Below are 26,082 nucleotides of genomic sequence, written 5' to 3'. Positions count from 1 at the left end.
CAAGCACCAATCACTGCCTTGATCCTCGGATCCCCTGGCTGTCCTGCAACCATTTTTGTCTCAGGGCATGATGTCAATCTGGACAATTCTCAGTGTAAATCCTGCCGTGCCTATCTCTGGATTCAGGGTCAAATCCAAGTTCCTGAATAGATCAACTGCCCCCCTCGCTCCCGATTACCAGGCCCTTCAGAGTCCTCCAGCCTCAGGAGACTTGGGCTGGGCAGCCTTCAGAAACTTCCCCCTTCAGCCGCACTAGACTATCAAAGCCCACACCCTGCCGGTTTTCACCTTTGCTCCCTGACCTTTGTACTTTGAGGGGTGGGGTATGGGAGGGTCTCAACTCTCATTGTCCTCCCCTGTACCTAGCTGGTCCAAGACCATAGCTCTGAAGGTTACCATCCTCCCAGGTGGCTTACTGTGCTGTGTAAGCATATTTGGGCATCTCTGTTGCTCGTTGGGAATGGGATCCAGTTAGGTTTGATGGAGACCTGAGCTCTTCTCTTGAGCTGGCCGAGTTGGTGCTTCAACAAACCTGATTGGCTGATGGGGTGAGTGAATGAGCCTGCTTTGTGATGGGGAGACTAGAGGGACAGTGGCTGTCTCTGGAATGGGGCAGGGTGGGTCCCCACTTACCCGTACAGAGCAGGCCTGTGAGGACCCACTCAGACAGCTGCTTGTGCTCCTTGTAGAAGCTTCTCACCCGCACAGTCAGCTGCAGGCTCCTCCTGAGGAGAGGACCACTAGTGTTCGTAAGTGGCCCCCAACTTCTACCCCACTGGAGAGCCCCAAACCCGCAGGTAGAAGCTACTCAGGTATGTTCCCAGTGCAGTGATGGGATAAGCCCAGGCTGGCCTTGCTACCTCACAAAGCTCAATAGCAGCCACAGTCAAAGGACACAAGCCAATGGTTCTGCACATGCTGAGATTTACAAGACCACTCTGCAAGGCCACCCCTGCTCTTGGGTGACAGGGAACTAACCCATAGCTAGAGGCTTACAGGCATTCAGAAAAGCACGACCATGACTGTCCGACCTCCTCCTTGCTTCCACCTGCCCAGTGAGCAAGATGGAGAGCTTCCCAGCTCTGAATTGGTTCCCCTGGGACAGGAACATTTATTGACAATTCAAGAGACAAGACATGCAAAAGTATGCAGTCGGCCACCCCACTGCCTCGGGTGTCCAGAATAGACACTAGTCCTCTGGTCAGCTGGTCACTTGCCTGTCCCTGGAGGAAGGACTGCTACCCAAATCTCCCCTAGGGCCCCATTGGCCAAGCGCCTCGCTGCTTCATAACATTCAAACCTCTGCTGCTGTTGCAAGAGTTCCCCACCTGGGGGAACAAAGCATCTTCTCCAGTCCCCCACAAGAAGCTAGAGGATCTCCCCACTGCCACACCCTGTCCTTGGGATGTCCTTCCTGCTCTGCCCAGAGCTGGATTTGGCCAGCCAGGACCCTCTTGGCTCACACCAGACCCTGTAGATTGGTCCCTTCCTGTCCGTATAAAGTGGGAAGTCTGGCCCAGGCCAGGAGTGTTACAAACCTAGCCTTGGAGTCCCCCAAGGTGGCTCAGCAACTAAATGGCAAATGAGGGAGGTGGCAGAGAGGCCTGGCCAGTTGGGGGCCTGAGAAGCCCGTGCACACATTGGCTTCCTACTGGGATGACATTCTGACTGTTTACAAGCAGGTGCCGAGGCCTGGCTCGCCCCTGAGGCAGAGGTCTACAGAACTCCCTTCCCTGGACTTCCTTTGGACAGACTTTCGTCCTCTCCCTGTGACCCGAGTCCCTCACAAAGATCACCTACCATCTGGGCTTCGACTCTGCTTTGTTCCAGCTGCCTCTGCCCTCCGATGACTGGCTTGAGGTACCGCATGGGAGCCTGCCTTCCTCCTAAAACCAGCGGGGAGCAGTCAGGGCCAGTCTTCCCGCCAGAGACAGCTGTGGCTAAAGGGCAGGAGATAGGAAAGCCACTGGCTGCCTTGTGCACACACAGGCACCTCATGAGTGGAGATAGAGACTGGATTCCTGAATGGGAAATAGGGGGCTACTTAATTAAATTCTGCAAAGCATGCACTGGGCACCTACTATGTACAGACATACGGTGGCTTCCTGGAGACCAGATGGAAGTACCTAAGGAAGGTTCCAGCAGATCCACACACACACACACCATGTGACTCCAGGGCACCTCTTCCTCACTGTCCATGTGTTATTAGTAAAGGAGAGGTAGCCTTGTTAGGAAAGGCAGGTAATGGAGGGTGTCAGATTAGGCTTCACAGTTGGAGATGTGGTCCTCAGCTTGGCCTTTGGGGAGCCAAGACAAGATTGCAAGTTCTTTGAATGCTGATGCTTCCTCGGACACCCCACCCCATCATCTGCCTCTCTCCTCTTCTTGTGGATCAAATGTTCTTCCCTCCTGGGACCTTTGCTGGCCTTTCAGGTGAGGACAGGCAAGGCAGCACACAGTAGGTACTCAGGACCCACTTTTAAAGGGGTGAAATAAAGGATATGTTTTTTGTGCTTGGGGGGGAGGGGCGCTCTGTGAGCAGAGGTGAGCAGGACGGCATGGGGGAAGCAGGCAGACCGAGGCCCCTCCCACCCATGAGCTGTGGTGCTAGGGGGGGAAGCCGACAGACCATGCTTTCCAAGAACTCAGCCCCCAGGTTCTCCAGGCCGTGGGCCACAGGTGTGAGAGAGACGGACTCTCTTTGCCTCCGTGTGTCGTCTGCCATGTGCCAGGCTTTTCAGCTGAAAGACAAAGAAGTCAGGAAGGGCTGAGCATCGGTGATGGCACACGCCTTTAATCCCAGCAATTGGGAGGCAGAGGCAGGCGGATCTCTGTGAGTTCGAGGCCAGCCTGGTCTACAAAGTGAGTTCCAGGACAGCTAGGGCTACATAGAGAAACGTCGTCTTGGAAAACAAATAAACAAACAAAAGGTCAGGAAGGCTCCAAAGCTGAAGGGAAGGCTAGGTGAGAACAAGAGGATCCAGAGAGAGAGAGAGAGAGAGAGACCCCTTCCTGCCCTCACTTCAGATCCTCTGAGAGGCAAGTCCTTGCAAGCTCTGAGTGTTCCTGGAGAAGTAGTGAGTTGTCCCTTTGTCACCAGGAAGGAAAAGCAGGAGTGATGTCTGCACTTGGTATGGCCACTGTTCAGAAAAGACCACTGTCCATCGCTTCCTACAACAGGTGAAAATCATGGCCAGTGAATGAAGTGCTCACGCCGTCCATCTTGAACACAGGGCTCCAGCCCCTAGATCCAAACGCAGCCGACCCCAGCCCTCCCCCTGGACTTTTCCATTCAAAGCCCAGCATACTTCCTTTCAGTCAAAGCTACTTTCAGATTTTAGCTCGTCTGAAAATAAGAACTCCCAAGTCCCCTCTTTCTTACTGGGCTTCCCTCTCTTTTCTAAGCCTTAAGGGCATCCTGCGTTGTCCACAGCAGCTGGCTAAGTGGATCTCCCAGGAAGCACATCACTCAAGGAGTAAAGCTTGTGGAGCATGCCTCGAGGGCCTCTGGGACTGCCTGCTGCCCGGGGCACACACAGGCACACAGCATGCCTCAAGGGCCTGGGACCTGCCTGCGGCCCGGCCACACACCGGCGCACAGCTGCAGAGAGGGAGAGGACCCTGTGCTACTCACGTATTTGTAGTGGGCAGGCAATGTCAGGCAGGACTGACAGAAGGACAGGTTGCTGTGGGGAGGGCTGGGTCCAACCTGCTTGGGCTTTGGCCGGTTCACTTCTGTGGAAATTCCTGGGCAGAGTCCAGAGCTGGAGTAGGTTGGGCTTCCTCAGAGCTCAGGGCCACAGCTGAGGTAGGGATGCCAGCTCGGTTTTGGGAAAAGGAGGTGGGGGATCCAGGTCCACTCAAGGCCAGTCCCGTTGGCGCCTGCCCTTTCCCACACCGACCTTTTCTCGGCCTAGCTTCTGGCCGCCTCCTCTAGGAAGCCACCTTGGTTGTCCCCGCCCTCTCTGCTCCTCTCTCTGTCAGGCAGCTGGTGATTTGTTTTCACACTGTGTCTCAGCCTGCTCTCCTCAAGGGATGAGTGAGCACTCATCTTCTGAAACTGGAAGGTTCAGAAAGCAATGTCACTGTCACAAATGGGGGCGGCTCAGGTCTAAGCATCATACAGTCACAAAAGCAAACAAAATCACACCATTTCCTCCCTCCCCCCTCCCTTCCTCCTTCCCTCCCCCTCCCTTCCTCCTTCCCTCCCCCTCCCTTCCTCCTTCCCTCTCCCTCCCTTCCTCTTTCCCTCCCCTCTCCCTTCCTCCTTCCCTCCCCCTCCCTTCTTCCTTCCCTCCCTTCCTCTTTCCCTCCCCTCTCCCTTCCTCCTTCCCTTCCTCCTTCCCTCCTCCTTCCCTCCCCCCTCCCTTCCTCCTTCCCTCCCCCCTCCCTTCCTCCTTCCCTCCCCCCCTCCCTTCCTCCTTCCCTCCCCCCTCCCTTCCTCCTTCCCTTCCCCCTTTCTAAACATCCAGGCAGCACCTGCAGAGTTGAGGAGAGGAACAACATTTTTGTCTTCAGCCCTCAAACTAAACATTAAACCTACAAGACAGAATTAGCAACATCTCTTTAATGATTAATGATCCTTTATGACATACACGAAAGATTCTCCTCACACAGAGGCGCACACTGGCTATTTTGGAAATTTGGAAATCTGGAAAAGAAGAGATTGGAGTCAGGAATACCCCCTGCTCTTGGAAAATTTCTTTTTCTATTTGGTTGGAAGAATAGGGTCTCATCTCACCCAGGCTGGCTTTGAACCTGGTGTGTAGCTGAGGATGGCCTTAAATGCCCAATCCTCCTGCCTCCATACCACAAGTACTGGGATTACAGATGTGCACCTCCGCACCTGGCCTTCAGTCATCCTAGTCACTGGTCACTGCATGTACAGAAATATACAGAGAACAGGGGTTTTCCTTATTTCCCCCCAACTGTGTACTGTTTCATTTTGTTCATCTTTCAAAAGGAAATCTTACTACCCTAGGGTCTTCAAAGCTTGCTTATCTGACAGAGATCCAATACCCACTGTTTGGGCGCTGGACCCCTTTGGTCACAAAATGAATGTTTACCTTGAGCGAGACTGGGATGGGGCCAGAGCTGATACTGAAGCGGGGAGCCTCAGCCTCAATGAAGGAAAAGGATCTTATCCATTTTAGTGTCTCTGACCTTTTCAGTGGCTCCTGTCATGCCCCCACCCCTTTCCTCTGCCTTTTCTTCTTATTGGAGTCCAGAAGCAGGCCAGAGGAGCACTGACCCAGCAGTGAGTAGGCTGTTTCAGATCTGCCTTCCCCCGCAGCCCCAGGGGCCCTAGCCTCTAAACAATTATTTCACCTGATGCGCATCACAAGATGAATCTTGAGCTTGGAGCCCAGAGATCTAGATTCACCTTGGACTCTTAAATTAACATATTCCCTCATCTGTGAACTCCTGAGGGTGGGAACTAAGGCTGAGGATTAAACCAAGTGCTTGGCGGGGAGCCTGGCAGCGGCAGGCTGGCAGCGGCAGGCTGGCAGCAGTCCTCCCTGTCCCAGGCACTCTGCTCACTTCCTACATCTCAGGATGCCCCATGTCCTCCCAGGCTGCTCCCGCAGCATTGGAGTGGCCAGCAGGGATCACACCCAGGAAGTCAAACCTCTCTGAGGCACAGAGGCTGGGCAGTCAGGAGACTGAAGGACTAGGGTACAGACACCAGGGTGGGGCAGAGATCAGGGGATGGGTGGGTGTCCGGCTTCTGCCTCTCCACTTCGATGCCTCACTGGTCCCCTAAGCTGCGGCCTGTTTCCTGAGGAACTGGTTCTCTGAGGTCCCACTTACCCCACCAGGCCAGCTGAGGGAGGTACAAGCATGGGTAAGCAGGCTGTGGGGTCCTGGGACAGTTCAGAGAAGACTGTATGAATACGTACGTCTGTAATCCCAATGGCCAAGAAGAAACTGTTGGTGCATCAACACCCCCAGCCCCATGCTGCTCCTTGAAGACAACCCCCTAGTTGATTTAGCTCTCTTAGGAGTTCCCTCCCATTTCAGGAAACTTCTTAGCCCAAGAGCTAGCAAGGAGCTCTTCTTCTCACCTGGCAGTCAGATGTTCATGGTCACTGTCCAACACTGAGTGAAAGGACAGACCTCAGTCACAGTGCAGGACTGGTCAGAGGAAGGACACCTGGCCCCGCACCCAGCAGGGGTCAATGCCGGCAGCCAGGGAGAATGGATTCAGTCGAGCGATCACTGTTGGCAAATATCTAATTGGCTGGAGCTTTGGAATGGCTTCTTCTTGATTGTGCTGTTCTTTCTGTCTGGCTTGGCTCGCCCTCACACGCTCCACACAGGGAGAGACTAAAGTGTTTTGGTCTGAGCGAGGTAAGATATTCTGCAAACCAAGATCCACCTTCTCTCCAGCCATTCTGGCTTCTGTGGGTTTTACAGCAAGGCTCCATCTTCCTTCTGAGTGACCCATTTTCCTCCTGTCACTGACAAGGGTGGAGGGAGGTGAGGGGGCTGTTAATTTTGGTTTCTATTGCCTAGTTAGCTTGCTTACGTGACTGTACTCACGGGTGGATTTATTGGTTATACAGGCAAAAATAATTCCTCGTTTAATCCATCACCTTGCTCCCTGTGAGAGAAGTTGTCTAACGTGCTACAAACCTAGTTAGTGTGATTTAAAAAAATTTTTTTTGGTCAGGTGGTGTGGCACACACATTAAATCCCAGCATTTGGGAGGCAGAGGCAGGCGGATCTTTGTGAGTTCGAGGCCAGCCTGATATACAGAGGGAGATCCAGGAAAGGTGCAAAGCTACATAGAGAAACCCTGTCTCAAAAAACAAAAACAAAACAAAACAAACTTTTATTAAAAAACAATTGAGCGACATCACTGGGCAGTGGTGGCACACGCCTGTAATCCCAGCATTCGGGAGGCAGGGGCAGGCAGATCTCTGTGAGTTTGAGGCCAGCCTGGTCTACAGAGCTAGTCCAGGACAGGCTCCAAAGCTACAGAGAAACCCTGTCCCAAAAACAAACAAACAAACAAACAAACAAAAAATAAAAAATAAAAATGAGATAAGGTTTCATGTATCCCATAATGGCCTGGAATTCACCATGTACCACAGATGGCCTTGAACTTCTGATCCTTCTGACTTCGATGCCCTAATGCTGGGATTAGAAGCCTGGGGAGTCACCACGCCTGACTTAGGAAGTGCTGAGGGTCAAACTTGGCCTCATACAGCTAGGCAAGCACTCTAACATCTGAGCTATATCCCTACATCACATGACTCATTTGGAACCACCCCTTCCACGTTTTTATGCCTACAGAAGCAAGTTTCATCACCCCATCCCTTCAGTTCCATGACTAGGAGGGTGTGTAGGTGAAGCTGGCCACTTCCAGTCTAAGCCCTGGCCAGCTCATGGGTCAGCAGGCTCCTGTGTCGTTTCCTGTTGGTTCCCACCAGTCTTGCACTTCAGATAGAGCCGACTGCTTCCTCCCAGACAGATGAGAGCTGGGAAGTCAGTGCTCAGGGTCAGGGACAGAGACTTGTTGCTAGTCCCTTCCCTGAAGGGACTGGAAAGACAGGGGGGCCCCTGGCATGGAGAAGGAGAGCAGCAGTGTGTGAGGGGTCCTGAGACACATCGTAGAGTTTCGGGAGATGGTGACAACCGTCTGTTTACTCGGAGCTTTATGGATTGCAAGCTGAGCACTGTCTCAGTGCATCCTCAGTCACAATGACTCAGGGAAGTAGGTGCTGCCTACCATCTTTCCAACTGTCCTCCACAGAGGTGAGACAGGGAGCCAGTACCATAAGGGAGTGAATGAATGTTCAGGAGAGAAATAACCTGAGGTGAGCTGAGCGGGCAGCTGTATACCATGCTGGGACTTGGGGAATCTGAGCTTGCTCTTAAGGTATTTGTGGTAGTTTCCAAGAAAATGGCTTCCAAAGTGAATGGCACTATTAGGAGGTGTGGCTTTGTTGGAGTGGGTGTGTCACAGTGGGACTGGGCTTTAAGGTCTCATACATGCTCAAACCACACCCAGTGAGACAGTCTACTTCCTGTTGCCTGCAAGATGTAGGACTCTCAGTTACTTCTCCAGCACCATGTCTGCCTGCATGCTGTCTTGTCCCACCATGGTGATAATGGACTGAACCTCTGAACTGTAAGCCACCCCCATTAAATGTTTTCCTTTATAAGAGTTGCCATGATTATGGTGACTCTTCACAGCAATAGAAACTGTAACTAAGACAGTATCTAACCCATGTTTCCATTTGGCGGGCAGGATGGATTCTGGGCCCAATCTTGGACCCCTTCATTGTGAATTACATACAGCCTCTGCTCATGATCTGTACTGTGAAGGACACTGTGTCCCGGAATGACTTTCCAAGTGAGCCCCAGTGTGAATTCTGTAAGGGATGACTGTACCGGGCAGCTAGCCCAACACCCTGAGCAAGAGCCCAACTACTCCAAGAACACGGTCTGCCTGAATGGCCCTCTGACACTTGTGTTCCTGAGAGAACCAGCCCAATGTCTGCCAGCTCTGGGGTGTGCTCTGCCTGAGACGAGGGAATCTCATGAGTGATGCACTGGGCAGTGCTCTTGGACGAGGTGGGGAGGGGTGCAGAATCTGGTGAGGGTAAAAAGCCAAAATGTGGCCTCTCAGCGGGAGCCTGGCTTCTGCTTGGCTGCACAGGGGAAGTGAAGAGTACATCCTGCACTCTGCCCAACCCTCTGTCAGCCATGGGCCAGCAGTAGAGGAGGCCCTGATATGGCCTCCCAGGCAATCTTGCTTCCAGTTGGTTCCACATAATGCTTCAGAGAAGAGCCCTAGCCCCTGGAGGATGGGTTCCACAGCAAGGGGGTCTGGGGTGGTACAGCAGCAGCTTAGATAAGTGGGAACCAATTGCTTCTTTGGCACTTCTGGCTCCCCAGGAGCAGGAAGCAGGGCTCCCATAACGTAGGCCAAGACCTGGCAGTCTGTTCCCCACAGATATCCTGCCTGCCTCAGGCATCCCAGAGAAGATCTGAGTCGGACTGTTCCAATCAGAATCTTTATCAGAAATGGTGAATCAAAGAGGTTTGGTATGCAACCAGGGCATTTAATTTGGCCAGAACTGTCAGGTGCTTGAATTAATAGGGGCATATCACATCATGGGCCTGGAAGTACTACATTATTATTATTATTATTATTATTATTATTATTATTATTAATTGGGGGTTTTGGGTTTTGTTTTTTTTTTTTTGATACAGCGTTTCTCTGAAGCCCTGGCTGTTCACTTTGTAGACCAGGCTGGACTTGAATTCAGAGATCTGCCTGCCTCTGCCTCCTGAGTGTTGGGATTAAAGGCATACACCACTACTGCCCAGCTCACTACTTAATTATTAAAAGGCAGAGGGGAGAAGTGGATGAGATTATTATCTCAGTTCAAAAAGCCATATAATCATCTCCTATTATAACTCTACCATCCACCTAGGGCCTCAGTTACAGGGTAAGGGGCCTTCTTCACGTGTGGTACATTCCCTGAGGCTGTGTATATTGTAGCTACTACTCTGTCTGCCCTTTAGAAATGCTATCTCTAAATTCTATTGGTCCCAGGATCTCTAATAAGGGGCACCTTCTGCCCAGAGACAGTGGCAACCACAGAGCCACAAAAGTCAGGTGACTCAGCAATCTTCACAAGAGAGCTCTCTTAATTTTATATGTATGGGGGAGGGGTGTTTGGGCCTCTCAGGGAGGGGGAATTGCACATATATGTGTGCACGTGGGCATGTGTGTGTGCAGAGACCAGAGGATGATGTGGGTGTCCTGCTCCATCACTCCCCTTTGAGACAGGGTTTCTCACTGAACCTGAAATTAGGCTGAAAACCAACAAACTCCAGTGATTCCTGTCTCTGTCTCCCCGCCCCCCAGCACTGGGGTTACAGGTGGTGCTTTTGACCACACCCAACCTTTTTTTGAAATTATAATTTAATTACAACATTCCTCCCTTCCCTTTACCAGATCCAAGCCCTCCCATATATGTACCCCTTCCCATTCTCCCTCAAATTCATGCCTCTTTTCTCATTAATTGTTATTCCATGCATATATGCATATACACGTATATTCCTAAATATAACCTGTGTGTCCATATGGGTTATTTGTATGTATGTTTTTAGGGCTGACCACTGGGCATTAGAAACCAGGTAATGTGCGCTTCCCTAGGGAGGACCACCTCTCTCCATCTCAGCCTTCCTCAGTTGCCTGTAGTTCTTTGTGTAGGGTTGAGGTCTCATGGGCTTTTCCCCCATCCCGTTATGCGCATCCATTGGTGTCACATTTATTCAGCTCACCCTTGGGCAGTCATGTTGGTGAGACTTTATGGGTGTAGCTTCTGACGTTCCTAGGAGACACAATCTCACAGCAAACTCCCTGATCCTCTGGCTCTCCCACACTTCATCTTCCACAATGTTCCCTGAGGCTTAGCTGCAGGAGTGTTTGTAGATGTACCCACTGGGACTGGGCACCACAGCTATACAGTTTGGCTGGCTGTACTTTTCTGTAGTGGTCTCTGTATCTTGCAAAGAGGAGTATCCTTGATGATGGGTAAAGATACTTATCTGAGGGTCTAAAGGCAAATATTTATAGGTTGTCTTAGGGAATTTAGTAAAATACTTGTAGATTCTCCTCCAATGACCATGACTTCACTAGCTAGGTTTCCAGTACCAGGCATGGTTTCCCTCTTGTTGAGTGCACCTTTTCTTTTTTTTTTTTTTTAATTATTTATTATGTATACAGAAGAGGGTGCCAGATCTCATTGCAGATGGTTGTGAGCCACCATGTGGCATGTGGGTGCTGGGAATTGAACTCAGGACCTCTGGAAGAGCAGTCGGTACTCTTAACCTCTGAGCCATCTCCCCAGTCCCACCTTTATTTTTTTTTTAAACATTTGTTTATTTATTATGTATAAAGTGTTTCTGTCTGCATGTATGCCTGCAGGTATTAGACCTGATTTTTAGATGGGTGTAAGCCACCATGTGGTTGCTGGGAATTGGACTCGGGACCTCTTAGCCATCTCTCCAGCGTGTTGAGTACATCTTAAGTTCAAATTAGGGAGTTGTTGGTTACGACCAAGGTGAGCATGCCGCTTTTTACATGGATGCTGGGGATTCAAATCTAGGTCCTCACGCTAATACAACAAATGCTCTTTCCAGCTGAACCGAGCCATCTGCCCAGGCCCAGCTTTTGTTATATGAGATAGGCTTTTGCTCTGCAGCCTCACTATATGGTTTAAGCTGGCCTTGAACTCGCAACGCTCTCCTGTGGCCCTCCTGAGTGTTGGGTTACAGGCATGTGCCACTGTGTCACTACTCTCCAGTGCTAGACAGCTTTGTTACCGTGCTTAGTTCCTCTGCTTGTGATGTCACACAGGAAACCACTTCTTACTTACTCAGGACCAGCAGGGCAGGCAGAAAGCTGAAGAATACCCAGTCTCGAGGACATCGTAGGCTGCTTTGCCAGCTCTGGGCAGACCACATGCAGACCTTCCTCCTACAGACTCTTTCCTGAGGAGAAATAACTCAAGCTTAAAACCACCGTCACCCAGTGTTTGTGCCATCCGGTTGTTGCTGCGGGTCCTAAGTGATGCCTGTTGCTCTTAGGATTGATGCTGATGTGTGTCTGCCCCTTGGTTTTGCCTCTTTCTGGGCCTCACACTGTAATGCCACAGTCTCCTGATGACCTCACTGCATGACCTTTCATTCCATCTCATCCTTCTCAATAGTCAAGTGCCACACAGGCCTGTCGACAGTGGAACCACATACGTGGCAGTATGTAATAGCACGAGAGAAATGAAAAATTCTTCTCATCCAGGGACATCATCACTGTTGGACTACAACACAACTCATTGTGTGTCTGTGGCAATGCAAAACTACAGCACATGCAGGACGTCCTGGACATAGTGTGTGATGATGATTACTAAGAACCATGTTAAATAGGCGGCAGCACACACCTTTAATCCCAGCGCTCGGGAGGTAGAGGCAGGAGGATCACTGAGTTTGAGGTCAACCTGGGCTACATAGGGAGTCCCAGGCCAGCCAGGACTACGTAATGAGACCTTGGTTGTTGACAATATCAAGAGGCCACTGCAGATGGTTGACATGCAGTAAGTTCTTTGGAGGGCTGGCTGGCAGTTAAGATCACTTGCTGTTCTTCCAGGAAGAAGAAAAACACCCAACGGTAAGGTCATTTAACACCTAACACCATACATGTCCGGACACGTCCCCTTGCCTGCGCCTGCGCTTTGAGCTGTTGCACTGGTTGTTTCTTGGATCTGATGTGTTCTTGTCTTTCCCCTTCCTTTTCCCAGCCCCCTCCTGACCTAAGCTCAGTTGCCCCAGAGTCTGTCAATCAAAGTGAAGCTGCAACATGCCACCTTCGACTACTTTTTTTTTGCCAACATATGTTCTTTGGTATTTTTCCCCCTTTGAGACAGAGAATCATGTAGCCCAGGCTAGCCTCAAATTTCTATGTAGCCAAGGATGACTGAACTTCTTCCTCCCTTTACCTCCTGTGTTCTGAGGTTATAGGCAGCACCATGATATTGGATTATTATGGTGTGGCTTTGATTCTTGCCTCCCCCACAGGACTATAAACTCCGTGAGGGAGAATTTTGTGTCTTTCTTGTACACTATTATAATTGCAGCACATACAAGTACCACATGGTGCAGAGGGTCCTTACAGCTCAATTCAGAGAGGCTAACAAAGAGCTGGAGTCAGGATGGCTGGGAAAGCGGGATTTAAAGCAAGGCTTGTCTGCACACCAAGGCTCCCAATAACATGGCTTCCCTTTCGCTGCTCTCTCCAGAAGGGGAGAGGTTGCTTTCTGGTAACCACAGTGTGCAATCTAATGTGCATTTATCATTTCTCACTTAGAGCTATTAAGGTGAGTTTACAATGTTCAAGTTCTGATTCCTGAGAAACTGAACGGAATGAGGCAGCCTTCTTGAGTCTGACCAACACAGGGGTGCTGAGTTACAAAACTGGGACCCAGACTATGATGCCCTGGGGAGATTTACTGAGACAAGGCCACTCAACAGAGAGAGCCCTGGAGCCTACTTTGAAGTCTCTCTGAGGTGATGACCCTGGGCTAAGGCAACCGTGCCGCTGTCCAGTGCATGCCTCTGGGGTACGGGATGGGCTAGGACCTTTACGACGTGTTCCATACTACCCATTTTTCTAGTTACACACCCCACTTTGGGGGTAAGGGTAGGAGACAGAAACCAGCCCTCCTCCACCTCCCAGTAGCCCTGATGTCCCAGCCTCAGGGAAACATGAGACCCAAGGCAAGATTTTCTTTCTTGAGAGGAAACTCAGAGAAACAAAAGGCAGCTGTCGGCTTTGGGTCGTCCAAAGGGAGTATGTGATGACAGCGAGTTGCTGAGGTCATCAGATGTCCTGGTTACCATCTTCTCCTAGAATTGCCGGTCAGTGTCTCCTTAGCCCCAAGGTCTACCCAGGCATCCCGTGAATACGTCTGCTCCTACCTAAGTCACAGCCAGGTAAGGGTAGGCAGAGCTTAACCCCACACACGTCCTCACTAGACAGGAGGGTGATAGAACGGGGTGCTTTTTGATTTCGCCCTTCCCCAGGAAGTTGGGACTTGCTTCTGGAGTTGGTTGTGAAGGTGACTCAGGGTGAAGCACATTGAGACTCCTTTACATACTTTAGGATGGAAAAGTCATTGGACACCTATTTTTTTTAAGTATTTTTTTATTACACTGGGGCTTGGGAAGATGTCTTAGCAATTCAGAGTGTTTACTTCTCTTCCAGAGTAGACAAACTCAGTTCCCAGTACCCATGTCAGGCAGCTCACAAGAACCTGTAACTCCAGCTGCAAGGGAGGCCTTCTTCTGGCCTCCAAGGGTACACACACACACACACACACACACACACACACACACACACACGCACACGCACACGCACACGCGCACACACACGCACACATGCACATACAAATAATAGAAATAAATCTTTGATGATTTATTTATATCACACTTAGTATGTGTGGGAGGGAGTCAGAAGAGAGTTTGCAGGAATTGGATCAAATCTGGGTCATCAGGCTGGAGGCCATGCCCCTACTCACTGAGCCACCTTACCATCCCTCATTGGTCACCTTTTAAAGCCATTTGTGAGCCAGGCGGTGGTGGTGCACACTTTTAATCCCAACACTCGGGAGGCAGAGCCAGGCGGATCTCTGTGAGTTCAAGGCCAGCCTGGTCTACAGAGTGAGTTCCAGGAAAGGGGCAAAGCTACACAGAGAAACCCTGGCTCGAAAAAAGAAAAAGAAAGAAAAGATAAAGCCATTTGTGATAGTTCAAATTCTCTTTCCCTCCACAGGAGTGAAACAAGGGACCTTCTGTGATTATGTAGAAATCTCCTTGCGTGTAGCCATTTATTTTGCTTAAAAATAAGCCCAGAGGTTAGTTCTGTAAAATTGGAAATCTACCACCAGTTGACACACAGCCTCACCCAGCTGCAGAAATCACCACCTCGCCCAGCAGTGTCCAGAGTACACTGAATACAAGCTGACAGGAGCATTTCCTTCACACTCTGGCAGGAGACAGCCTCCCTTTGCTGATGCTACACTACTGCTCTGTCAACACACAGAGTCCAAGCTCTGCAGCATCCCATGAGGAAAAGAAGAGGCTGTACCCAGAAGAAACTCCACAGAACAGAGAAAACACACTGGTCAGAGACTAGGCAGAAACCTGTGGAACGGCGCTCAGTAAGATGAGCAGCAGAATTCGGGCTCAGGTCTTCTTTACTGATGCACACGGTCACCAGAGGCTCTTCATTTGGCATAGTACCTCGCAGACCCTGACAGATGTTCCCACAAGAGCGGCTTGTAGTTACATGTGCCTGTAATCCCAGTGACTTGGGAGGCTGGGATGGAAGAACCTTTGCACACAGGAGTAGGGGTCAAGCTGGGAAACACAGCAAGACGCCACACATACTCTTAACAAACACAAAGACCAACACAAGAAAAGCAGGAGTCCTAAGATTTCAGGAAGACAAAAATGTTTTATTGGGTCCCTAGCATGCATGCATCTCCACCTGCCTCTGCCTTCGGGCAGGACAAAGAAGATGGATTCCTGCTGCCTATGAGACAGCAGGAATGGGTGAGGCTTTGCTGGCTTCCCCTGGAGAACTGGCTAGCAAGGCTGCCCCCTCACCTCAGCAGCAGAGAAGCAGAGCTGACTGGGTGACTAATGGACTTGGGTGTAGGAGCCAGCCATGGAGCTGAGTCTTAGGAATGGTAAAGGTCAGGCAGCCCGTGAGTGGTTACCTAGTGGTCATTGTGACTAAAGACTTCTGGTTGGACCAACAGGCCAGTCTCAAGCTGCCACAGTAAAAATCAAGATATACTACCTGATTTCTAGACTTCACCTAAGAGGAAGTCAGGCAACCAAATACTTCTTTGAAGGAAGCCCTTATTCCTTTTTTTTTGTTTTTTTTTTTGTTTGTTTTTGTTTTTGTTTTTATTTTCTGAGCCAGGGTTTCTCTGTGTAGTTTTAGTGCCTGTCCTGGATCTCGCTCTGTAGCCCAGGCTGGCCCCGGACTCACAGAGATCCGCTTGGCTCTGCCTCCTGAGTGCTGGGATTAAAGGCGTGCGCCACCACCGCCTGGCGAAGCCCTTATTCTTACAACCAGATGCATACTCTGAGACTTCCTTCCAACCTCCTCCAAGAGATCTGTGTTATGGCTGTGGTCTGTATGACTAGGGGGATCAGCAGTTTCTCTGGATGCCTTAATATGGCACATAATACACACACACACACGTGTGTGTGTGTGTGTGTGTGTGTGTGTGTGAGTGAGAGAGAGAGAGAGAGAGAGAGAGAGAGAGAGAGAGAGAGAGAGAGAGAGATTAGCAATATAGGACTTGGAAATGCAAGCTGCACACACTTGCTCCTTGAGGAAGTTCTGGTGGTAAATGGGTCTGTTGAGTCAGAACAGTCTTTGATTTAAGTCCCTTTGTACTATGGGTCAAACTCCTTACTATTAAAGTCTGTTTTGGACTGATCAATCTAGAAGGCTGCCAGCTCTGGGCTGGGCCTAAAGCAAGTGAAAGTCCTCCAGCTGGGATAGCTGCTGATATAACTCCAGCAGGCTGCCAGGTCCAACCGTATGTGAGGTGTCTACCTGAGGCACATGGGGAATTGCATGGGGAGCCTGTGACAGGCAATGCTAGAGTGCTCATGGTTACGCCTATCAAGAAAAATATGGTGGGAGAATCCAGAATTTGGAACTGAATGGTGTTCTAGTCAACAGGTAACTATTACCCTTCTGAGAAACAGCTCTCTGGCTCCTCACTAGGTTCCCAAAGAAGATAGGAATCCTCAAAGAGACAGTAACTCAACTAAAAGCCAAGGCAGCCATTCAGGGTCCTTATACTGAGCAGCCCGTGAAAAGGGCTTTGGACACAGCTAGAAGGAACTCTGTAGGAGAAAGAAAATGGGCTGTGAGAAACAGAGCTGGGCTAGAGATTCCTGGAGTACTCCTGGCCCTGTCATGTCCAGCAGAAGGTCCTGTCACACAGGCAAGACTGCTAAGGGGGCCAGACATGAGAACTGAGCCCAAGAGGCCAAAAGCCAGGAGCTTCTATCATTTTGGTTGAATTTGGTTAATCTTGCCAGTTCACAGAGTGCAAAGCCGCAGCTAGTAGCACCGGACTTTGACAAATGGCAGCCTCCTCAGCTGTCCTTAGGGTTAGCAGTTGGGTATTGAGGACGTCCCTCTCTAAGCAGGGAATTGGGTTGTGACTGAATGTGAGTGTGGTAATAGAATGCATGGCGGGGGGTCTTTGTGTCTGGGTCACAGTGTGTCCCTCAGCATTGCCCACCAAATCCTTCCTGTCCTTCCAGTCTCCATTCCTCCGAGAAGACTCGCCTGCTTAGCCTGGGTGTGGCACACCTGTAATCCCAGCACTTTGGAGGTTCAGGGCTGGCCTCTCAACTACTATGTATAGTGAGTTTGAAGCCAGCCTGGGCTACATGCGATGCTATTTCAGAAATAATCCCCAATTCTGGGAATACTGCCTCCCTCCCACCCTGTGAGTCCCCGAGCCCCAGGCCAGACTGAATTTCGGTGGAAGAACCTGCTGGGAGTAAAGGCAGCAGCTACTGAGAGCTGCTCAGGCTCCTTCCTTCCCCAAAGCGAACTGCTCAGCTGTTCTTGTGGTTCTGAGTGGTCTACTCCCGTACCCTTCCCATAGCCATTTCTCCCTTCAGTGGGTCCAAGTTATAATTTCTGCTGCTTAAAATCCACATCCTGAAAAATACACGTCTCTCCCAAACTGAAGCACGTTGCCTTTCGGAAGCTGCCCGTCTGGGTCTGGCATCCAGCAGGTGCTTAGTGTGTCTGGCATCCAGCAGGTGCTTAGTGTGTGTCTGCCGAATGAAAAAATGCTGGAGCAATGAATGGCCCAGCTCTCACTGGATATGCAGGCTGGTGGAACTGGGGCACAGTGGGGCAAGAAGAAAGAGTGAGGGGTCACCTGAGCAGGGAGGAGGTAGAGAAGTGACCGGCATCTGTAACATGAATCTTAACGGGTCTTATTAACAAAAACAAACCCAGAGTCAGGTATTGGGGTGAACACTGGAAGATCAGAGAAGCAGAACAAGCCACAGCTTTCCCACCTCACCAATTCCTCAGCTGATCCTGTTTCCTCAGACTGGAAGCCTCTGAGTCCTCATCTGGAATGAATCTCAGCTAAACTGCTGCTCAAGAGCCTGAAAGCTTAACCAGGCTCTAGTTCCTCATCCTCATGGCTTATATACCTTTCTGATTCCTGCCATCACTTCCTGGAATTAAAGGCTCTTGTTACCATGCCTGGCTGTTTCCAGTGTGGCCTTGAACTCACAGAGATCCGGATGGATCTCTGCCTCTGGAATGCTAGGATTAAAGGCGTGTGTGCCACCATTTTCTGGCCTCTGTATCCAGTGGCTGTTCTGTTCTCTGACCCCAGATAAGTTTTTTAGGGTGCACAATATTTTGGGGAACACAATATCACCACAGGCATCCCCAGGGAAGGGGAGGCCTTGGGCAGGGCTGCTCCTGAGCCCTTGCTGAGCAGGAGGAAAGGACGGGCAAGTAGGTGAAAGGCGGTTGCTCTGCTGCTGGGCTCCCCTTGCTGTGGAAGCAGCAGAGATGAAGTTTCTGCTGAGCCCCCAGCTACTCTCTTCTTCTTGGGCCCCTTCCTTCCAGGCCCTCTACCAGACGAAGGCTCAGTTCCAAAAGGATGAAGTTCCCAGACTCCTGCTGCAGGGCAGAGGTCATCAGCTCCATTGCACTGACTGCCCAGCTGTGGCCACAGGTGACTGAGACCAACCCAGGCGAGGAAGGAGCCAAATCAGAACCATTTGCCACAGGCCCAGGGACGACTACAGAGAGTCTTCTTGACCTTTCTTAATCAATAATCACACCAGACGAGGGTAACAAGCAGGGCACACAGTTGCTGCCTTTATTTCCTAACAAGGGGAGCAGGCTAGCTCCGGGACCTACCCCATCCTGGGTCTCAAGGAGGGGTGTCTAGGAAGGACCCAAGGTGCTGGACCCAGCACAGAAATTCCCTGGGAACCCACACCTGAGCATCTGGAGTTGAGCCCCAGGATCAAGAGCAAATGGTTGGAGGTAGGTACAGAGACATCCTTCTCTACCTGAGCACATGAATGACGGCAACCCTCCTGGATCACCCTGTGTCCCCTCCCTCATGAGGAAGAGTCCCAGCCTTCTCATTTAGGACAGAGATGTGATGTCGACTGCAGCCTCACGGCTCTCAGAACAGAGCATGAGGTGCCTCAAACTGTTCACGCATCCTCATGCTCCCTCCCTCCTCACGAGCAGAGAACCCGGGAGAACCAGGAAGAGTGCCCTGGGGTGGAGTGAAGCCAGAGGCCGCTCCTCACCCAGCCACTGGTGGGTAGGGTGCAAGGTCAGGATGGAAGGAGGCCTTGGACAAACGGACAAGCACAAGCTAGTGAAGGGTAGGCAGCAGACTGCATTGGGTTCAAAGCCTGGGAAGAGGGTGTGTGCAAGGGAGCATGGGAAACAAGTACGTGCCAGAGTGACAAGACCGTGTACCACCAAACAAAAACAAAAACAACACCGCACAAAGACGTGATGGGCTCCAGAGGGGTCCCGGGACCCATCTGGACTCAGGGCAGGTTAGTCGCAGGATAAGCTGTGATGAATGCAGTAGAGAAGCTGAAAGATGAAACCCTGAGAGTCACAAGGCTAGACCCCACAGGAAGTCTGGTGCCCTGAGGACAGGGAGAGGGCGGGATAAGCAGGGGTGAAAAGGTAAATGCTGGCCCGCAGGCCCCAGACTGCAACCTTTGCTTGTGTGGCGGCTGGGGCTGGGGTCAAGAGTGCAGAACTCATGCAGGGGACTCGGGGAGCCTCCAGCAGTGGCAAGTGTAAACTTCAAGGAGGTCGAGGCCACCAGGCACTTGGAGGTGGGCCCCACTCGAGGCCTGGGAGCCCTGGGCAGTGACGGCACTAGAAGAGGCCACCAGATCATGCGCCATGCCCAGAGCCTTTCAATGAGGTGAAACTACTGAGAGAGGTCCCCAAGAGGTACCTGCCTGGGGCACCTTCTGGGCTTAGTCCTGAATTGAAAACTTCTCCATCTGGTTCAAGCTGCTTCCTGTTGGTCTGCTCTCAAGTAGAGGCCCCCAGCCTCCTGTTGGGGCTACCGCATGCCCTGGGCCTTAGAGGTCCCCTCTGGGGCAGGGGCCTGTCCTAATAACTGAACAGCGACTGCCTCGGAGGCCTGAGGTGTGGTCTTGAAGCTTGGCGCGCTCTTCCGGGAGCCCTGAGGACTGGGAACGCCTTTCTTCTGAGGCTGGGGACTCAGCTGGGCACCTTTCCTTCCAGCAGATGGACTCTTGGAGCCTTTGGCCTTGGCTTGGGGGTGGGCAGCCTCAGGGCCCTTGAGGGGTTTCAGCCTCAGCATCCCACAGTAGGTGTTGCACTGGTGGGAAGAGGCAAACTGGTCCAGCAGGGCAGGGAAGCAGCTCTCCTTGAGGCCTTGGTATCTGCAGCCAAACATAAGCTCTGAGTGGGTCTGCTACGTCCCAGGCCCATGGGAGCTGGCTTTAGGATGGCTGACATCAGTGTTGGGTTGTGCCAGAATGCTACCTCAGGTGGTTCCCTCCCAATCTCCAGTTTAAAATGGGTTCATCCTACCCTGACACCTAGGATCCATCAGATGGGCCATTCTTTTCGATGTAAATTGCTGTAGTCTGGTGGCCCAGCTCTCTAGTTGGTCTAGCTGCAGGACCCTTGCTCATCTGTATCCGGCAGCTTTCTCAAAGACGAAGGAAGTGGAAGGGGGCCCAGAATCGCAGGAAGCTTTTTGTGTGGGCATTTGGGTCAGAGGTATGGGGCAGGGAGGGTCAGTGCCCCCAAGGTGTTACCACATGGTCATAGGTTCAGTGGCTGGGATTATGCGGGCCCCAGGCCCAGCACCCCAAGGATGGAGAGTCAAGAGGAGTTAGGGTATCTGACACCCTGAGAAGACTCTATAAGACATTTTGTCTCCAAGAACAACTCACCCTCGAAGTTTGGTAGCAATCTGTACGTCGGTCATCTTCCAGTCAACCCCTGGGGGAAAAAGTAGAGGGTTGATGGCAGCCTGGTTGATGTCACCTTAGGAAGGAACGTCTAAACTGACTGGAGCCAACTCTGCAAGCTGGCCTTTATAGGTCAGACCAGTCCACATAGTGGACCATCCTTGGGCTCTGAACCAAAACCTTCTCCTTCCTCTTAACGGTAGTCGTCAGCCAGGGAAGAGAAGGTAGGAAGGAGACCAGCAGAAAGACAACACTGCCTAAGATGGGGTTCACACTCGCACAAAGGTGGCAAGAGCTCTAAGAAACCAGAGACCTGACTAGGAAAGGCAGCCTTGGAGAACAGCCCGGACAATACGGGTGGGGGAAATCTCTCCGGCAGGTTAGTCCCTAAGTGTCTCCGGCATTCAGGTTCGGGCCTGTGATCCTCTGTCCCCGTGTCTAAGCTGCCCAGCCTCTCTCTAGGAAGTGGCCTTTCCCTCACAGGCTGGGAATCATCATGTGAAGGGCGGAACAAACGTGGGCTATGGAATCAGACAGATCTAGATTTCGATTGCAACCCTCCACTCCTGAGCTGTGCAAACTAACAAGCTACTTGGCTTGTCACATTCCATTGTGTGTTTTACTAATGACCCCCACGCTTGCACAGAATTTTAGCTTGCAAAGAATTTTAGCTTGCAAAAGGCCTTCCTAAAGGCAGGGTCTCCATGCTGATCACAAGTCTGGGGGCTATGAAGACACCATTCGAGAGAATGAAAGGCAACTACATCCCAGAGAGATTAATGGCTTGACCTGCCTGAGCTTGCTTCTCTTCTGATTGCTTTGGTGTTTGTTGTGGTTGTTTACAAAATGGTCCTGATGGGTTGGGGATTTAGCCCAGTGGTAGAGTGCTTGCCTAGCAAGTGTAAGGCCCTGGGTTCGAGCCTCAGCTTAAAAAAACAAAAAAACAAAACAAAACAAAAACCAAAATGGTCCTGCTGATTTCCTGACTCAGTTTCCCTTGTGCCAAGATGATAGGTGTGCACTGTGAGTTAATATACTGAATAGCCGGGCAGTGGTGGCGCATGCCTTTAATCCCAGTACTCGGGAGGCAGAGCCAGGTGGATCTCTGTGAGTTCGAGGCCAGCCTGGGCTACCAAGTGAATTCCAGGAAAGGTGCAAAGCTACACAGAGAAACCCTGTCCTGAAAAACAAAAACAAAAACAAACAAACAATATATATATATATATATATATATATATATATATATATAAAATAATGATGGCTTGGTATGTCATCTAGTTACACACACATACACACACACAAACACACATATGCACACATACACACACACACCAATGATAGCTCAGTAGGTAAAGATACTTTCTGAGAAAGTTGGTTAACCCAACTCACGATGGAAGGAGAGAACCAACTCAACAAAGCTCTGCCTCAACACACACACACACACACACACACACACACACACACACACACACACACCTTTCAGGTAGCCCAGGCTATCTTCAAATTCTCTTTGTAGCCAAGAATGACCACAAACTCCTGATCTTTCTGTCTCTATTTCCAGAGTGCTGGGATGACAGTTTGTCTGTATTGAGACAGTCTCACTTGTTGCTCAGGCTGGCTGCAGACTTAGAATTCTTCTGCGTTGGCTTCACAATCCCAGGAATATAGGTACACAGCACCATGTATGGCAATAACATTTTTTGCACAATGGTAGTAGAGCATTTGGGAAGTGAGAAAGTCCAGAGCAAGGTGGCGGGGAAAGGAGGTATCGGAAAGCTGATTGTGAGTTTTGAATCAGATCCCATGTAATGCTCTAGAAAATAAGCAAGTGGGCCTGAACTGCACCCCTTTAAATGCATCTGGGACAGGGGGCCATTGGGTACACCTGTAACCCCAGTGCCTGGGAGACAGGAGGCCAGTCTAGTCTACATTTCAAGTTCCAGGCCAGCCTGTCTCAAAAAACAAGAACTAAAACAAACAAACAAAAACCCAACTATTTTACATGACTTTGCACAATAAAAACTGAAATCTAAAACAAATCATTCCAATTTTAGGTGGGTCTGGACTTCACTCCTTTAAATGTAACTACATTGCAAACCTGCTACATGAGGCCCTGGTATATCTAGGGGTTGCACGAAAAACAGTCTCTGCCCAATCTTAGTTACAAAATCATTGTTAACACAAAAGAGGATAAATGCTTCGTGGGCTAGCAAGTGTGCTCTGTGCTCTGCCTGGGTCTCTGCATGCTCCCATATCCTGCACCTGTGCATCCTCTACCCTCCTACCTGCCAGATCTGTGACAAGGAAGCTGCCGTTCGTCCACTGGTACAACCAGTGCTGGAAGGTCTGACACTTCTGCATGGCCTCCGAGCCACCGGCTGCTGCTGGGGCCCCGGCACAGCCCCACTGTCGGGAACAGTAGGACTGCGGGGCCTTGCCCAGGTCTTCCTCCAGCGTAGCATAAGGTATGTTGTTTGCAGGCCGGTAGATCAAATACAGTGGGATGATCCTAAAGAGAGTTGCGCTCAGCAGTGAGTCGGAAGAATGGCCACAGAGAGCACCTTCCTCCTGCCCTGTTCATTCTTTATCAAAAAGAAGGGACCTTCCTGGAAAGAGTTCTCAGCCCTGCGTATGATGGGCAGAAGGAAGGATGGAAAATGGCCCCTGACTTCAGAGTTGGGCCCATTCTCTGTGGTCAATAGGACTAAAATTAAACCCTGCTATGGCCCCCGGCAGCTGGTATTTGGGTGAGGGCTGAGGAAAGTGTGTGAATGGGAAGGACACCTGCAGGAAGGATTTAAGGAATGTGGACCTGATAGTTCGATGCCAGTGAGAGACCCGATGCAGGAGAGGCATGCACAGCACATGCAAGAGTCCCCACTGACCTATCCCGTCCACCTGCCACATTAGAATCCTACCCAGATGCCTAGCATACCCACCTCTTCCCCTCTCTCCACAGCCCCAGAACCAGCTCTGGAAGGAAGTTCTGCTACAAGGAAATCTGGGCTAAAGGAGGGGAAGGAATTCTGGGAGGAGGGGGCGGGGAGCTTTCCTGAAGTGGATAGTGAATCTTGATGTCCTTACTTCCAAATGTGGGATCACTGAGCTGAGTGAGTGGCGGCTGGAAGGCCATCTGTACCTGGTTGGAGCTCAGGAAGGCCCCGGGAGGTTGTAAAATCACGGTCTTTGCATAAGCCCAAGGCACGTGCTACACAGCCCCTCTTTAGTGTACTTACTCAGGCACCTCCCCAAAGCCAGGCACAGCCCGGGCTTCAGCTGCAAAGATTTTGCAATACTCCCGACTCATGTTCTGGATTTTGCATCCCTACAGATTAGAAGAAAGCAAATCTCATCAGCAAGGAGGCTCCACAGTAGTCTGGTGTGCCTGTCTGAGTGAATGGGCCATCTGCCAGGGGACCACAGAGAGAAAGCCTTGCCTGAGGAAAGCAGGGCTTACTGCTTCAGGCTTTCTTCTAATTTTCTCTCCTGAATAACAATGGGCTGTGGGCTTTTGTCTAATTTAGGTTTTCAAAGTGGTTTCTGAACTGGGTTTACTGGAGCCCTAATGCTAGAGAATGGTGCCCCAGGGACCCTTCTGCAGAACATGGGCAGACTATCCTCCCCACCCACACCACTCCCTTTATTTCCCATAATAAGACTTCAATGAGATTGGATTTGAAGCAGGAGAAAGGCTTCTGCTACAAAAGGATAATTTGGGGCCTGGAGAGGCAGAGCAGTGGTTGACTGGTCTTCCGGAGCACCTGGGTTTGAGTCCCAGACTCACGTGGCACCTTACAAGCAGCTCAGGGGATCTGACACTGTTTTCTCAGTGTCAGATACACATAGGCAAAACACCCACACACACATAAAAAACAATTTTTTAATGGGGTGTGATAGCACATGGCTTTAATCTCAGCATTCAAGAGGCAGGGACAGGTGGATCTCTGAGTTTAAAACCAGCCTGGTCTACATAGCAAGTTCCAGACCAGCCAGAGCTATAGAAAAACCCTGATTCAGAGACAATGTACATAATTCAGGGGCTGATTAAAGGGCTCAGTGGGTAAGAACACTTGCTGCACATGCAGGAAGACCTGAGTTCACACGCCAAGAACTCATGTAAAACGTCAGCCTTGGCTATGTGTGCAGTCCTGCAGCTGGGCTGCCAGGGCTTACTGGCTGCAGGCCCAGCAAGAGACCCTGTTTCAAGTGGATAGAGCAGACAGTGGTAGTGCAGGACACCCAACATCCTCCTCTGTCTTCTGCACGAGCACACACGTGTGTGAACACAACACACACGCACACAACACACACACACACACACACACACACACACACACACACACACACTTTGAAAAGTAGGTTCCAAATGGTTCTGAGACTCTGAAGTTCTCTGAGGCCAAGGGTCTGGATTCACAGCTACATCTCAGCCAGTCCTTGAACCCACCCTAGAAGCCTCATGAGCTTGAAATGGAGGTGCCTTCTATCTCTGCATGGGGCTTCCAAAAGAACCCAGACTGGGAAAGGGAAGAGGTGATAGAGTAGAGGGGGGGATGGGGCAGGGGAGAGGATGGGACAGTACCTGGATAGTGACGTCATAGTTTCTGCCCAGAAGAGAAGTCTCACTGCTGGGTCCAAACACAAGCAGGCTGGAGACCTTGATAACACACGTGCGGCCGGATTCGAAGATGGGTTCGAGCCCATAGATGACCTTGGCCTGGGAAGCCTTCTGAAGGCCACATCCATGTCCACCCCCTCGGAGTTCCTCGCTCACCAATCGCCCAAAGAGCTTGTCCCCCCAGCAGCCAGAGTCAGCCAGACCCTTAGCAAACACCATGGGGGTCATCTCAATCTCTTCTCCAACTGAAGGGGAACAGGAGAGACATGGGAACTCACATCTCCTGCCTGACTGAGGTAGGGTCCATAGGAAGGAAAGGGCTTGGGATGCAAAACTGTCTGTCACACAGTAGGGTGTTTGGGGCAGAGCTATCTGACTCCTACCACTTAACATTGTTCCTATAGCGCCCATCATACAGTGAATGCTCAGCAAGAGCCTGCACAAGGCCAGCGTCTTCCATGCATTTGCAGTAAACACAGATTACCAGAATTACCTCATAGAGTTAAGTGTTTTGAGCAAATAAATCAGTGACTTTATTTTAACCAACATGTTTGATGAAAACAAGCTTCCCAGATCAATTCAATAGCAATGAAAAGCACCTGTGCTCAGCGTGGTTACTAAGCATCATCTCCTGCTAAAGGGAAGCAGAACCCCCAGAAGAAACAACTGGTTTTAAGGCTCAACAGGAAGTGTAGGGTATGGAACTAAAACATTAGGGTTGCTAAGCACCATTTCCCACTAAAGGGACCTGAACCCCCAGAAGAAACTGGTTCCAAGGCTCAATTTGACTGACCAGAAAACAAGGATGTGACCACTAACTACTGGGAAGCCAGACCTCCGGGTACAGGCCTTTCATCCTAGGTACTTGGGAGGCTGTGGCC

General features: G+C 50.7%; 2 protein-coding genes across 2 annotated transcripts in view; both read right to left on the bottom strand.

The window, feature by feature from the left end:
• Window positions 1-3,067, bottom strand: part of Slc28a1 (solute carrier family 28 member 1) — a 49,721-nt gene extending 46,654 nt beyond the window's left edge. The window contains exons 1-4 of the mRNA XM_036166621.1: window positions 3,023-3,067; window positions 2,630-2,741; window positions 1,801-1,886; window positions 634-725 (exon numbers count right to left, since the gene is read on the bottom strand). Coding sequence (XP_036022514.1) covers window positions 634-725; window positions 1,801-1,886; window positions 2,630-2,725 — 274 coding nt within the window. The 5' untranslated portion in view covers window positions 2,726-2,741; window positions 3,023-3,067. The remainder of the gene's footprint in view (window positions 1-633; window positions 726-1,800; window positions 1,887-2,629; window positions 2,742-3,022) is intronic.
• Window positions 3,068-18,445: 15,378 nt separating this feature from the next.
• Alpk3 (alpha kinase 3) overlaps window positions 18,446-26,082 on the bottom strand; it is a 49,125-nt gene continuing 41,488 nt past the window's right edge. Inside the window, 5 exon segments of the mRNA XM_036198668.1 lie at window positions 18,446-20,049; window positions 20,569-20,617; window positions 22,872-23,095; window positions 23,823-23,911; window positions 25,166-25,446. Of these exon segments, the coding sequence (XP_036054561.1) occupies window positions 19,704-20,049; window positions 20,569-20,617; window positions 22,872-23,095; window positions 23,823-23,911; window positions 25,166-25,446 (989 nt within the window). The 3' untranslated portion in view covers window positions 18,446-19,703.

The sequence above is a fragment of the Onychomys torridus genome, chromosome 1, assembly GCF_903995425.1.
Source record: "Onychomys torridus chromosome 1, mOncTor1.1, whole genome shotgun sequence".
Taxonomy (NCBI): domain Eukaryota; kingdom Metazoa; phylum Chordata; class Mammalia; order Rodentia; family Cricetidae; genus Onychomys; species Onychomys torridus.
This window is presented reverse-complemented; position numbering and strand designations above follow the sequence as displayed.